Source organism: Metopolophium dirhodum, chromosome 1 (genome assembly GCF_019925205.1).
Source record: "Metopolophium dirhodum isolate CAU chromosome 1, ASM1992520v1, whole genome shotgun sequence".
NCBI lineage: Eukaryota > Metazoa > Arthropoda > Insecta > Hemiptera > Aphididae > Metopolophium > Metopolophium dirhodum.
The window spans coordinates 6,161,340-6,175,891 of record NC_083560.1 but is presented as its reverse complement, the minus strand read 5'-3'; the positions used below and the strand labels follow the sequence as shown (position 1 = coordinate 6,175,891).

General features: G+C 27.9%; 2 protein-coding genes across 2 annotated transcripts; one reads left to right on the top strand and one right to left on the bottom strand.

Annotated features, from left to right (window-relative positions):
• Positions 1-3,618: 3,618 nt before the first annotated feature.
• LOC132936609 (nucleoporin Nup43-like) lies at positions 3,619-12,648 on the top strand. Its single transcript, XM_061003364.1, has 8 exons — positions 3,619-4,033; positions 4,095-4,208; positions 4,512-4,645; positions 5,324-5,442; positions 5,571-5,585; positions 9,366-9,496; positions 9,563-9,821; positions 12,161-12,648. The coding sequence occupies exons 1-8, from the start codon at positions 3,914-3,916 to the stop codon at positions 12,337-12,339; spliced, it is 1,071 nt and encodes a 356-aa protein (XP_060859347.1). The 5' UTR covers positions 3,619-3,913; the 3' UTR covers positions 12,340-12,648.
• LOC132936610 (E3 SUMO-protein ligase ZBED1-like) lies at positions 6,066-9,350 on the bottom strand. The gene is made up of 2 exons (XM_061003365.1): positions 6,832-9,350; positions 6,066-6,741 (listed from the first exon to the last, which is right to left on the bottom strand). The coding sequence occupies exons 1-2, from the start codon at positions 7,102-7,104 to the stop codon at positions 6,130-6,132; spliced, it is 885 nt and encodes a 294-aa protein (XP_060859348.1). The 5' UTR covers positions 7,105-9,350; the 3' UTR covers positions 6,066-6,129.
• Positions 12,649-14,552: the final 1,904 nt, after the last annotated feature.

Here is a 14,552-nt window from a genome sequence, read left to right as displayed (position 1 = left end):
TTGGGTAAAAAAGCGTGAATATTTAATGAAAGGCTCCTGATATACTGTTACAATAGCAGTAAAATAATATTAAAAATACATTGGCACAATTTTATTTATAAGCATTTAAAGTTCGAATTTTCACAAAATTTATCAAATTCAAAATTAATAATTATTTTGTAGTTAAAAATGTTTCATATTTATAGAATTTATAGCTAATGATCGAACATTTAAAACAATGTTCACGTGAATATGTTATATATAAATTATTTTATTCACAATAATATCATCAAATATACTTAGTATTATAATTTGCTGACTCACCGTTTTCGCTCATAATCGTTTTTCTTATACAATGATATTATATCATTGAATTAAAATTTAACACCATCCATTACAGTGATCCACTTGTCACCTACTGTATAGCAGAGCGACATCCACTTACCCACCTTTTTTATACATTTAAAACGCAAGTGACCGCGAACAATGTTTATATTTGTTGGTACTTGAGAACTTCCTTTACAATATTTTTGTGTTGGAAATAGTGTAATGTTGAGTAATTTTTATTCACAGTCTTTTAATTAGTTTAAATGAAAATAATATAGCAAATTATAATAAATCTTGAATTTTTTGATCTTAAAAAATAAAATATGTATGTATATGTATATGTATAAATAAATATTTTACGTATCGGTTTACCGGTTTACGTTCCAAGACCTGTTACAAAAATTGCTCATTACGACGATGCCCAGGGTGTACTACTATCATTATACCCCATATGACTTAAAAAATTATAATTAAAAATTAAAAATAGAAATGTAAAAAGGTGGATAAGTGGATGTCGCTCTGCTGTACGGTAGGTTACAAGTGGGTCACTGTAATGGATGGTGTTAAATTTGAATTCAATGATATAATATCATTGTATAAGAAAAACGATTCTGAGCGAAAACGGTCAGTCAGCCTATGATTTTACCAAGTATATTTGATGATATTATTGTGAATAAAGTAATTTATATATAACCTATTTATGTGGAGCTTTGTTTTAAAATTTCAATCCTTACCCATAAAAGTTAAAAATTTATAAATTTATAAATTTTTAACTACAAAATAATTAATAAATTATAAATTTGATAAATGTTGTCAAAATTTGAACTTTAAATGCTTATAAAAAAAAATTGTGCCTATGTATTTTTAATATTTTTCAACTGCTATTAGAACGATATATCAGGAGCCTTATATTAAATTTTCACGCTTTTTTACCCAACAAATAAAAATTTATTGATATTTATAGAAAAAAAACTAAAAAAATTGAAAACTGACAATGTCCGTAAACAGCTCAAAAAGAGTCAAAATATTTTCAAAATTTTATGGTGTATAGAAAATGCTAATATAAACATTCAGTTAAATTTTCAAGTATCTACAGTCATTCGTTTTTCAATTACAATAAAATAAGAAAATTGTTACATGAGAAATCGAGTAAATATCAAATGTTGTAAAAATATAAATTTCAGACGCTCATAAAAATGTAATTTAAGTTTCTTCTAGACATTTTTTTTTTTGATAAAGGTAGACAAACTTATGAGTAATCTTATATTACATTTTCAAATCTTAGATTTAAAAAGAAAAATTTTTATGAATTCTCAACTCAAAATAATTTGCTATTTTTCGTGAGTTTTCCGTATTTTGTCAAAATTTGAACTTTAAATGCTTATAAATAAAAACTGTGACTAAGGATTTTTAATTTTTTTCATCTGCCTTTGAAACAATAACCTAGGAGCCTTCTATTAAATTTTCAAGCTTTTTTACTCAACAGATAAAATTTTAATGATATTTATAGAAAAAAAAACTAAACAAATTGAAAACTGACAATGGCCGTAAACAGCCCAAAAAGAGTCAAAATATTTTGTAAATTTTATGGTGTATAGAAAATGCTAATATAAACATTCAGTCAAAATTTCATGTCCCTACGGTCATTTGTTTTAGAGTTACACCAAAAACCAAAATCGATTTTCTCAAAAACAGATTTTGCGTAAAAATTCCCGTTTTTTCCTTAATTTTTCTTTTGTTTTTCACGTCGCTTGTGAAAACTACTGGGAAATTTTTACTTTTGACCCCCCAAAGTACCAACTAGATTCACTTTCCTATCAGAAAAGTTACTATTGAAGAAAATCCAAGCACTTTTACTGTCCTAAAAGGTGATGACAGACACAAAAATAAAAAAATTAAAAAATTAAAAATTAAAAAAAAAATAAAAAAAAAAACACACATCATTGTAGAATCAATACATTCATCGCTTCGCTCAGAATCTAAAATACATAGGTAGGTACTAAAATATAATTATTTAGTCATAATTATTTGTTCTAATGTAATATACAATAATTTGTTAACTAAAATAAACATTTTTTTTAGCTCATTCACTGTGTCTATTACTCGTAGTCATTAGTCATTTGTTATAAAAAATTGAATTGTTTAAGATCATTCACTGTAAGTAATTTTCATCAAAAATCTTTTTTTGTAATGTAATTTTTCCTCTTTCCAATTTTTTTCTTTGTAAGAGACACAGTTTCAACACTGAAATCAGAGATGAACGCATGTATTGTTGCAATCAATTTTCTATTGATCTGCTGTATTCAGCATTAAGAATAAGGGTATATTAGTCATTAGATTATAATTAGGATATACATAATTACCTAAATCCTAGTTTAATTAAATTTTTTATAACAAATTACGGTATTTGTTTAGTATGTGACCTACCAAGACGAGTAGGGATCTATATTATGTACGGGCAACGTACGTGTACCGATCTACTAACAGGCAAGATTAATTGTTTTAATTTAAGTAATATACAAAAAGTGTACATACCTATTGCTAAAAATATATTAAAAATAAAATAAAATTTTTTTATAATAACATCATTTTATGAAATTTTTTAATATTTTTGACATACCTATTGCTGTTATAGGTGCCTATGTGTATTCATTCATTTTTTTAAACTCATTTTGACATTGTTAAATGTAATCCTGTATTATTTTATATTTGTATATTGTATTACTAAATAATGTATTAATTAAATAATAACTAACATAATTGTATGATTTTTAATTTGACTGTTCTTAAATTAATTATTGGTCCCATAGATTACATACTAAACGAATACTCAAATTACTAGTGCGGCTCGTTCCACATCCATAATTAACGCCACCGAAATTGAGGCGTTTTTAGTAGGCACGTTAAAATAATACCATAATAATATACTGATAATATATTATATTATAATATTATATTCGATTTCCTGGAGCGTAAAATATGATCATATACCATGGAAGGAGCCACAGCGTATTAAATCAATACAAAAGAACGTAGCGGATATCAGCGACAAGTCGCTGAATTAGGTGGTCGCGCAAACGCAACGCGATTTATCCACAGATACCTATTGTACCTATGGATAATTATGCGAGGAGTTGCATGGAGGTTGCGCACATCGATCACGTAATTCGGTGACTCGTCGCTATATCGGCAACAAAATCATACGCTGTATCAGCTACGTCCAAAATCCACATCCGTAGACCGTAATTTCCGACACCGGAAATATTGAGGCATTAGTTAGCAGGACGTCTATCCACGGTTTAAGATAGTACTATCTTATAAATCGGTATTAATATCTTATCATTTACGACTTACGATGCTAACTCCATTCAAGGTTTATAGATAATAATATTATTATCTATAAACCTTGAACTTCATTTGGTGCGGAAGCAATTTATCGGATCTCGTTTCTCGATTTAATATTCGAAAACTAAAACTAAAACATAAAATTTTCGTAATTTGGTATAACAGTCGTATACTCGTTTAGGATTATTACAAAGAGTTTTCTTAAAACCCGTTGAAACTTTAGGAAACCCGGATCGAGTGCTTAGTGCGTTGGACAACGACCATGAGTGACTCAGACATATTTGCAGAATTTATCGGCAGAAAGGTGAATAGAGTGAGATGGAGGCCAGATGACCTGATGGCGTCGACAATGTTTGTCACCGGCTCGTGGGACAACGAATATGTGAGATTAACAGATTGTCATGTAATACGTGAGCGTTTTATTTTTATTTTTACCGTTACAGGACAACGTAATAGAACTGTGGGGACTGACATCGACAGACGAAAATTCTGCCCAAGATTTCCCTCCAAAACTTTTGGATTGTGTAAAACAAAACGGAAATGTTACACAAATTAGAGTATGCATAATATATTTTTTCTATTATTTATTCACGTTAACCATAGTTAGTATAGTACATAGTGAGTAACGTGTAGATTGGTTAAGTTTTTGATATGATAAAGATGAAATCTTCTTATTCCATCAGTCGCTGATGTGTACTCCTCTTATTCATTTGATATAATGACAACTATAGTCTACAAATTTAATAATCTATTTATTACTTGTTGATAGATGTTGATAAGTTAGAATTTAATTATTTAATAACAATAAACACCATACAGTTTTTATAAACTATTTAAATAATATTTATTATTATTTCAAGTTTTTAGATAACAAATTTATAGCTGTTAGTACCGACAATGGAACAGTTAAAGTATATCGTGTCATTAGTGAGAATGAAGACTCTAACATTCATCTTGAAGAAGTCATGGCTTGGGACACTCTACATTCATTGGGGTAAGATTAAAATTTAATTTCACTTCAGTATTTTGACAATAATTTTGGTTCATTTATACATACTATCAAGGCTGGGCAAGTTATTGATCTTTTTTAACTCAGTTAAGTTAAGTTAATATGCACCAATAACAAAAAGTTAAAAGTTAAAAGTTAATACACAATTTTTTTAAATTTTTTATTAAGTTCAAAAAGAGTTAATTTGTTTATGTAACAACAGCGTAGTTAATTTTTTCAAATGATATACATTTTTAACTTTAAACAATTTACGATATGTATTTTTTGACATGAAAACGAAATATACTAAAATAATGAAATATAATTAAATTAAAAACAAAATAAATTAACATAACTTACTTCTTAAAATGAAAAATTACCTCGTTAATTTCACGTTAATTAAAAAATAAATTTAGTAAGTTAACAGTTAAGTTGATGAAAAGCCAAAAGTAACTAGTTAAGTTAAAAGTTAAAATTAAATTAACTTTTTAACTTGACTTCAACTTTTTAACTCGTTAATGCACAGCCTTGCATATTATATTGTGCTATAATGATTAAATAATGAAATTGTATTTAAAGGTTGTTATTTACTAAATAATTATTTAAAAAAATAAATATCTAATGATGTAATTCAATTTATACTTAGTCTAGTAAGACTCAGATTATATAAATTATTATTTACAGTAAAGAACAGAAGTCTTGCAAGGATTTTGCTGTATGTAACTTTTCATTAGCAACCATTGGCGATGATTATAAACTTAATATCATATCATTGAACAGTAAACAAATTCATCTAGTTCTAGGTAAGTAAAAGTATCTAAATATATTGTTGTTAGATGTGGATACAAATTATTATGTTCTCTTAAAACTTTTTTAAAAATTAAAATGTTTGATAAATATTTACATATAATACGGATGATTGATTTTCTAGAAGGAATAAGTAGCTAGTGGTGGGCATATCCGGATTTCAAAAATCCGAATTATTCGGATTTGTCAAATCCGGATTTAGAAAATCCGGATTTCACGGATTATCCGGAGTATCCGGATTATTCAACTCGATTTTGCTGTTCAATGACTCATTTTTATATAATAATAATATTTTAATTCTATAATATAATTTTCAGACATGGGTATACAAAATTTCGAACACATTTTAAGTACTAGTGATGTTTTGCGCTTAGCTGTAATAAAAACAATTACTTAATTATGTAAATGGTTTTATTGAAATTTTTAAGCACATTTTTATTTGTAAAAATTAATTATTATTTTTTTATACTAAAAAAAAAATGTAAAATAATGTAACATAACATTTTATATAATAATTATTAAATAATATCTAACAAAAATCAAAATAACAAAATAAATACTTTATAACATAGCAAAAATTATATTTAATCTCACTAGGTAAATAATATATATTAATAATACAACAATAATTCATACAAAACAGTAAACATATTCATGCATATTACTTAAATTATTTTTTTTAATTAAAAATTATTATTTTGTTTTAAAAAAACTAAGGCTGACAAATGGCATGGTGTAATTCTATTACGTTTTGGGGATAATATATTACCGGCTGTTGAAAAAACTCTTTCTGATGAAGCAGAAGATGCTGGTATACATAATATTTGTTTAGCTAATACGGCTAACGTTGGATAAATGTTTTCATGATCTTTCCACCATGCACATGGATCTGCATTATGATTTATTTGAAATTCCGCCATATACCTTGAAAACTCGTCAGTATCATTATTTGGTTCTTCTTCAAGTAATTCATCAAGTGCTGTGCGTTTTTCTGTAGGTATACGTACATCAGTATTTCTGCTTAACAAAACCATTTTTGAACGTACTATTTGTTTAATACGATTTTTAATATTTTCGGAAGATTCAAATGACATATTTTTGTATCTAGGATCAAGTATGCTAGCCATTTGAGTGATACTAATTTCTCTTTCGCAATCGTTGTCAACATCAATTTGTACAGAAAAACGTGTTGATAATTCGTGAATAATGGTCTCTTTGAATAGAGTTGAAAACCTACTATCTAGATTATTGGGTTTATAATGTTTTACAATAAGACTTTTAACAATTGGTAAAACCTGAAAATAAACACAACAATTTTATGATATTTACAAAATAATAATTATTGTTGAATATTAATTTATACTTATAATTTTTAATCAACTTACCATTGATATAGTGACATTTTGATCAGCACATAAAACTGTTGTTGCTGTTTTTAATGGTTTCAATAAAGTAACAAGTATTTCTATTTTTTCCCAGTCTTCTTCTAGTAATTCTTGATCTTTCGCGATCTTACTATTAAAAAGTGTCCGATCAGACATAATGACAACTACAGCTGAACGAAGTTCCAACAATCGTTCTAACATACCTAGAGTAGAATTCCAACGTGTAGGGCAACTTTGTACAAGATTAAGTTTTTTGCACTCTTTCTCAGGCATATGTTCTTTTAGAAGATTGTCGAAAACTAGCAACAATTTTTGATGCGGTTTTTAATAAAGGACGACATGTATTTAAATCTAAACATTTTTTCACAGCTAATTGTAGTGTATGAGCAGCACAACGATTTGAATAAATATCTTGATCGTAAAATAGTTTTACAGCATTTGAAATGTTTGCAGCATTATCATGACTAATTCCCGTTATTTTATTATTTAAATTCCAAGACTCAATAACATTCATAATACTGTCTTTTAAATTTTCAGCCGTATGACTTTCTTGTATTTCTTCAATTGAAAGAGTTACACTATACAATTTCCAATTATCATCAAAATAATGAGCAGTAAATGTTAAATATGAATCAATTGCTGTTGATGTCCAACCATCAGTTGTTAAAGAAATATAATTAATGTTTTCTATGATATTTCTGATACTTTGTGATTTATCTATATACATTTTTTCAATACGTGTAGTAATGCTTTTTCGCGATGGAATAGTATAAAGTGGCTCAATTGTTGAAATTAATGAACGAAAACCTTTATTTTCAACTGTACTAAATGGTAACATATCAACAATTATCATTTTGCAAATACTTTGCGTAATAATTTCACATCGATTTTTATCTAATGGTCTTGAATTTCTTTTACAAATGTTATCGTTATGGTAGTGCTTTTTACGTTTCAAAGCAGGGCTGATTGATGATGAGGAAGTTGACTGAGAAGAAATGAAAGTTGAAGATGTTGAAGCTATTTGTTCATTATCGCTATTGCTCTCATTACTATCAATTTCTCTACAAAAAAATATTTTGGGATTTTTAATCTAGTGTAATAACAATTATTCAATAATTAAAATTAAATAAAAAATGGGAGCGTCGCGAGACGTACCGTAAAAGTGAGAACTATATTTTCAGGTTAGATATTATGATGACATGGTATGATAAATGCAAAATATTATTACAATATAACAATCAAATATACATATATGTCATCTTAAAATTAATTATTTTCTACTAATACAATGGTAACACTTTCAATAGCTCGTGCAGGTTCTACATTAGGTAGAACATTAGGCAATCTATCTGCGGTAGATCGCGGACCCCGTACTGTTTGTACGTACCTAAGTGTATGATTTAACAGTAAAGTATCAAAGTATTACCAAGTTTGTTATTTTTACTTAATTCCGCCTAAGTTGGATTAATATAATTAAATAATACAAAATCCTAAACTAACCTAACCGTACTAAAATACAATGAAAAAAACCAAATTTAACACTCTTTAAATTAGCCTATCTTCTTACCAGAGGTCTAATCTACGCACAGACATTCATTTATATACATAAATATGTATATTGACAAAAAATAATAATAGAAATCAACAAACGTGCCAGATTAACCAATAGCAACCAATTATATATTTATTTACGCGGACGTTCAACGAAATAGGTCCCCAATTAAGCGCATATAGCGCATATTATAGCGCAATAAAGTTCTCACTTTAATAACTAATTAAAGCACAAACAGTGTAGTATTAATAACATGCTTACCCTGTATGTTCTTTAGCGTGCTGTTCTTCATTAATTTCGTTTGCAGTGGGCTTATGCCACCGATTATAATGCGACCATAAAATAGATGTAGATCCCATATTTTTTAAAACGTCGTTGCATACAGAACATATAGCAGTTTTATTTGATTCGCCACGCGTAAAAAAATTCCAAATTTTACTTGGAGGCATTATAGTACAATTATTCAATGTTAACACGTTTGATGCAACAGAAATACTATTCCTACAAATATGTCTCCACTCTCCACTTGATATTTTTCGATAATTTTTATTTGATAATTGTAAAAGAACATGTCCGAGTAAACAATTATATCGATAACAATTATTGTTGTAAGATAAATTTAACTTATCTTCAAAAAACCTTTTTCAATAACCATCCGAAGGTTATGCAGTAAAGATTAATTAATTGGGTATACACTATACTTATCTATTTGGAATGTATACATTTCGAACGATTTTTATGATACGAACTTTGATATAATATAACATTTTGTTAAATTTTCATTATAATAAAATAATTTATTTTACCATACATTAAAAATATTTGTAAGTCTGAAGTCACATAAAAAAGCAAATCCATAAATCCGGATAATCCGGATAATTCGGGAAATCCGGATAAGAATTTGATTCAAATCCGGATTTGGATATCCGGATATTCGGATAATTCAGATATTCGGATTTCATGCCCATCCCTATAAGTAGCTCACCTTTAACATGCATTTGTTTCTTAACTAATACTGAAGTTCTCTGCTGCAATGCACTGAGTCAAATGAAACTTTGGGATATACGAGTTGCTAAAAGTAGTATAATGGCAAATATCAATCATTTTACTCAGGTAATATTAATAATATTTATCATGTTGTATTTGGCACAAAATATTTTATTTACATCTGAATTTTAGACTCAAGTGCCAATAACATGTGTTGCTCAACACCCTAGTCAAAAACATTACATTTTCACCGGTTCTGAAGAAGGAAATGTTGGTGTTTGGGACATGAGAACCAATAACTTATTGACAACTATGAGCAGTGGTGATGCATCATCACTTACCGAAATAGCATTTCACCCTTTAGAACCGGACCATTTATTTACGAGTTCATTCGGAGGAAAATTACTACAATGGAGTTCTAAAAAATCATATATGTGCCATGTTGACCCAGGTATATTGATTTGTATACATACCTAATATATTATATAATATTATAATTTTGTTGTGCGTTTTAAATTGAGTAATGCTGACTCAATCGTAATATTTAAAAACAAAGTATTTATTTCTTATAAATTATTTATGTTAAAGTTAAAACAGGTTATAGAGTGTAAGTTTGTTAAAATTTCGAAAATATAGCATAGAAAGTACATAATAACTTCAACATTGTATACAGCTGCTGTAGTTGTAGTCTAGTGGCATATTGAAACAGCTCCCATCAGCTAAGGCACAAACTAATGACATAAGTGCGTTTATTGAGAGGTCTAATCTTTTACATTGTTTACCATTTAAATAGCAATGTTTAATACTTTTATGTAACGATTCCAAATACATGTTTTTATTAATTCCAACATGTTCCCTATTGAAATAGGCCCACTTTTATACTCTAGATGCATATGTAAATTTAAAATAATTTCCCAAGTCTTCTGTATCTTTGTCACTTAAAAGGTTATCTAATACTTTCTGCAGTTCAATTCCAAAATAGTTTTCGTCAGTTTCATATATCAATGACTTTAATGTATTAAAGACAATATGTTTTTTATCATTGCCATGAATTTTATTTACACTTTTTGTACAATTTCTTAAAATGTGCCATGCACACAAAATTTGTTTACCTGCAACACCCATTACTTCCCTCCAGGCTTTATAAAATACTGGTTCGTCATCAGACTTAAAAACAGCTAGTGTAATATTACCTATGGCATTTTTAATACATTGAAAATAATGTCTATAGAGAGAAGTATTAGATTTGTTGGAAAAGCAAAATCCTACAGGATACCCATTTTAAAACTCATCAACAACTACTAAAGAATAAAACTACTTAGATAGGCCATTGACAATGAATTCTAAAAAGCATGGGTGGTTTTAGTTTTTGTTTTTCCGTCGTTTCTGAAATCACGGGCAACGTTTTAATTTACGTTTAAATTTTCAATAATATTAAAACTATTACCTTGACATGAACCCGGGAAAACGATGTTTGAATTCAGCTTATACCAAGCATCAGCTTCTACCAACAACCAGTCCATGGTGACGACACCAGCGCGCTATCCCAGGACGGCGGATACACGCAGGGTTTACGTGACCATCGACGGCAACCCAACGGCAGGGCGCTTGTCTTTTTTCGAATACGAACCACGCGAGCATCGTTCTGCCGTCTGTTGCCAACTCCCTCTTTAATCTGTACGTGTACGCACCTGCCCACCGGCAACCGACATAATTATGCATCATCATTTTTATCTTTTTCATTTTAAATTAACCACTGTACTATTAGCAAATACACAAATTGTTTTCTTAAATGTAATAAAAACACAGTCGTGTGCCTTTAAATTATCGGAGCATGTGATATTGTTTTTTTTTGGTTTGACACGTGTAGTGCTAACTCAACAGAACCCAGGTACATTAAGGCGAGCACCTCTCGTCACCGTAACAACCTTCAGCCAAATCTCAGACAAATTCATCAAAAATAAATTTCCTATAAAAATAAATAAAACACTTAAACACAAGAGGTTAGTAAAATAACTAGTTTTTGATCATTGTTAATAATTATAAAATTACTTTCTGTAATGTATCTAAACACTTACCCTCTATAGTATTAAAATTTAACTAAGTTGACTCAACATTAATATTATGAGATTTCAAATGTTCAATTAATCCAGTCATTGTAAAAAATGATTTGGTACAATTTGCAAATGAACATAACATGTTTAATTTTTGATCATTTAAATGAGTTTTGACATGTTCAATTAAATTTGCCTTTAAATCAAAGGAATCTTCACAGTTATTACAAAAATATATGTTCTTTTTAAAAGGTTTTTTTAGGTATATTTTTATGTTTAATCCTATGGTGCTTATTTAAATCGGATATATAGAATTATAATTTGAATCACAAACTTTACATTTAAACATTTTAGTAATTAATTAATAATAAGTAAATAAAAAAATTATTTAAATTATCAAAAAGACAACAAATCTTATTATATTCAATATTGCTATCAATATTATTGTATTGCTGATAATACAGAATAGTATCACAGAGACGTGCATAGATCTTGACATCACAGATATGGATCCGACAAAAATGTTTTCCTACGAAGAGACATTTGTAGATAGGACAGACTGAGTATCAATCATGTAACAATTAATCTAAGATGATTCTCTACCAATGCTTGTAATAATCCAAAATTAACATATCTATAATTTGGTTATCTAAAAATGTATATCCTATAAGACTTAAAGCGTTGATGGATGTACAGTTTTGAAATTTTATTGTAATAAAACTAATTTATATTCTAGGAGATCTGGAGTATTCAAATTTTTGGGTGAACATGGACAAGGTAAAAACACGATTGTCAGTAAACAATGTAATACAACCGATTTATATGCCAATCAACTCATTGGATATCCAAAAGCAACAACTTATTTGTGGTGCTGACAATGAAGCTGTTTACTTTCAACGTAACCTTAAACTTTAAATTTAATTTTAATTACTATCAATTAAAAAACTTTTTATAAAAATTTGTAGGTTGTTTTTAAAAATTGTTGATTACTTAAACTGCCTCCTTTAATTATTAAACACTTATAAAAATAAACCTCTACTATAAATAAGTAAATCAATAAACATTTTTAAATCTATTGAGATTGATGTCTATGTCTATAAGATTGAAAGTTATGATTGAAATCAAAGAAATTATATTTTATGTACGTATCTTAAACAATTTAATTTACTTTTATAACCTTGTTAATTATCATCTAATTTATACTTAAATGTATTATAATAATTATTAAATAACCTCAACTAAATCTTTAATTCATAAATATTGGCGACTATTTACTATATTTTTAAGATGTTATGAAACATAACCATTAATTACTTAAGTGTCTGTAAGCTAAGAAGGTTTGTAGACTTTTAGATTCTTAAGGAGTTTACAATAATTTCAACTAGAACTTGGGATTACTAATTTTAAATAAAACCAAGTTTTAGATTATAGTTCTATATTTTTAAAATTAATGTAGATCTGGTGAGGGGAGGGACTTATAAGTGTTTTTCCTCTTCAAAATATTATTATAAAATCATGAATAATAATAATTTTCTAGTTAAAAATGTATATTACATGTTCAATTTCTTAGGTGAGGCTTGAAAAATTAATACAATGTTTCTTATTGAATAGATGAATAGGAACCGGTATACATGCTAACTCTTGCGGGTTGTGAATACTAAATACTCGTAAATTAGAAGAAACTGTGGAGGAACGCGCAGTGGTGGGCCGCTGCCCTTGGTTGGGTTTTGGGCTGGTGCCTTGTATGTGGTATGATTATATTATATAGAAACTACAGTACATAAACATAATAATGCGACATGATATGACTATATACATATTTTTATGAGACAAGTGTCATCAAACATAATTGTTAAATGGTTCCAGTTTCTATTACAAATAACCATGCATTACGAGAGTTGGCGAAGGGAACAGCGTCAAAGCAACGGAAACCAAAATTAATGTAGGTAGTCATGTGTAAAGTATAATATAAGTCTCCGTCTAACAAAATATGTAAAACATAGCAAAAACTGTTTTGTGCGGATAAGAAACAGAGTGGTTCTGTGGCTGTAGTCCAAGCTAAGCAACCAAATTTTCACACTTTAAAGAGGAAAACAATTACTGTGCAACATTGTTTTTCTTTTTTCGATATCATATGATTAAAGAGTCATAACTCATGAGTGTAATACTGTAATGTGTATTTATTCCAATTTCCCAATAATCAGTTTTATATTGAGGAGGTCCTCCACAGACAATAAGATTCACGTTCATAGTATCTTTAGGGAATAATAAAAAATAAATAATTTATGCATTAAAGTTCTAATTTTGACAAAATATATCAATAATCATCAATTATTGTAATTCAAAATTTTTAAATTTTTATAGCCAAGGATTGAAAATTCAAAACAAAGATTCTCATGAATAGTTCATACTATAACCAAAAAATCTAAAAAATATATAAATACAGTTATTTTTTACAGACATTTTAAATTCAAATTTGGACGAAATTACATATTAAAGAATAATGATTTGTTATTTTGTTGTAATTTGAAAATATTATTTGTGGATGTATGAAACTTATATAGTATAATAGTATATTATTATATTTTATACACACTATGATATTTTAAAATATAATTTTTTTGGCAAAAATTAATTTGACCTACTGTAGTAGTCAGTAGATAATAATGCCTAATACTAAAATGGATTACTTTAATCACAATAATATTATAAAATATATCTACTTAGTAATACTATAGGCTGACAGACCGACTTCGCTCAGAATCGCTATTCATACACAATGATTTTATATCATTAAATTAAAATTGAACAACATCCATTACAGTGACCCCACTTCACATTTGTAAGTTGTAACTTGCTGTCAAGCAGAGCGACATCCACTTAACCGCTTTTTTTTTTTTAATTTACAATTAAAGTTATGAGGGTTAATTTTAAATTTGATACAACAATTTACAAATACATAATCAGGTCCCAATTGTGCAAAACAAGTTCTTAATTTAGAAATAGTAATTGTTCATACAACGGGTATAATGAGAATGATTTGGTAGTATTGTGCTTATGTTTAAATAATAAGGTACAAACAAACAATAAATGAAGCGAAGAAGTGTTAAATATTTTTAAGTGCATTT

What these genes read in the sequence shown, in the direction of transcription:
- LOC132936609 (XM_061003364.1), top strand. Translation starts at nt 3,914, where the DNA reads ATGAGTGACTCAGACATATTTGCAGAATTTATCGGCAGAAAGGTGAAT. An exon ending in GAAATGTTACACAAATTAGA is followed by an intron (nt 4,209 to 4,511) that starts GTATGCATAATA and finishes TATTATTTCAAG; the next exon opens with TTTTTAGATAACAAATTTAT. An exon ending in GACACTCTACATTCATTGGG is followed by an intron (nt 4,646 to 5,323) that starts GTAAGATTAAAA and finishes TATTATTTACAG; the next exon opens with TAAAGAACAGAAGTCTTGCA.
- LOC132936610 (XM_061003365.1), bottom strand. Translation starts at nt 7,104, where the DNA reads ATGCCTGAGAAAGAGTGCAAAAAACTTAATCTTGTACAAAGTTGCCCT. An exon ending in AAAATGTCACTATATCAATG is followed by an intron (nt 6,742 to 6,831) that starts GTAAGTTGATTA and finishes GTTTATTTTCAG; the next exon opens with GTTTTACCAATTGTTAAAAG.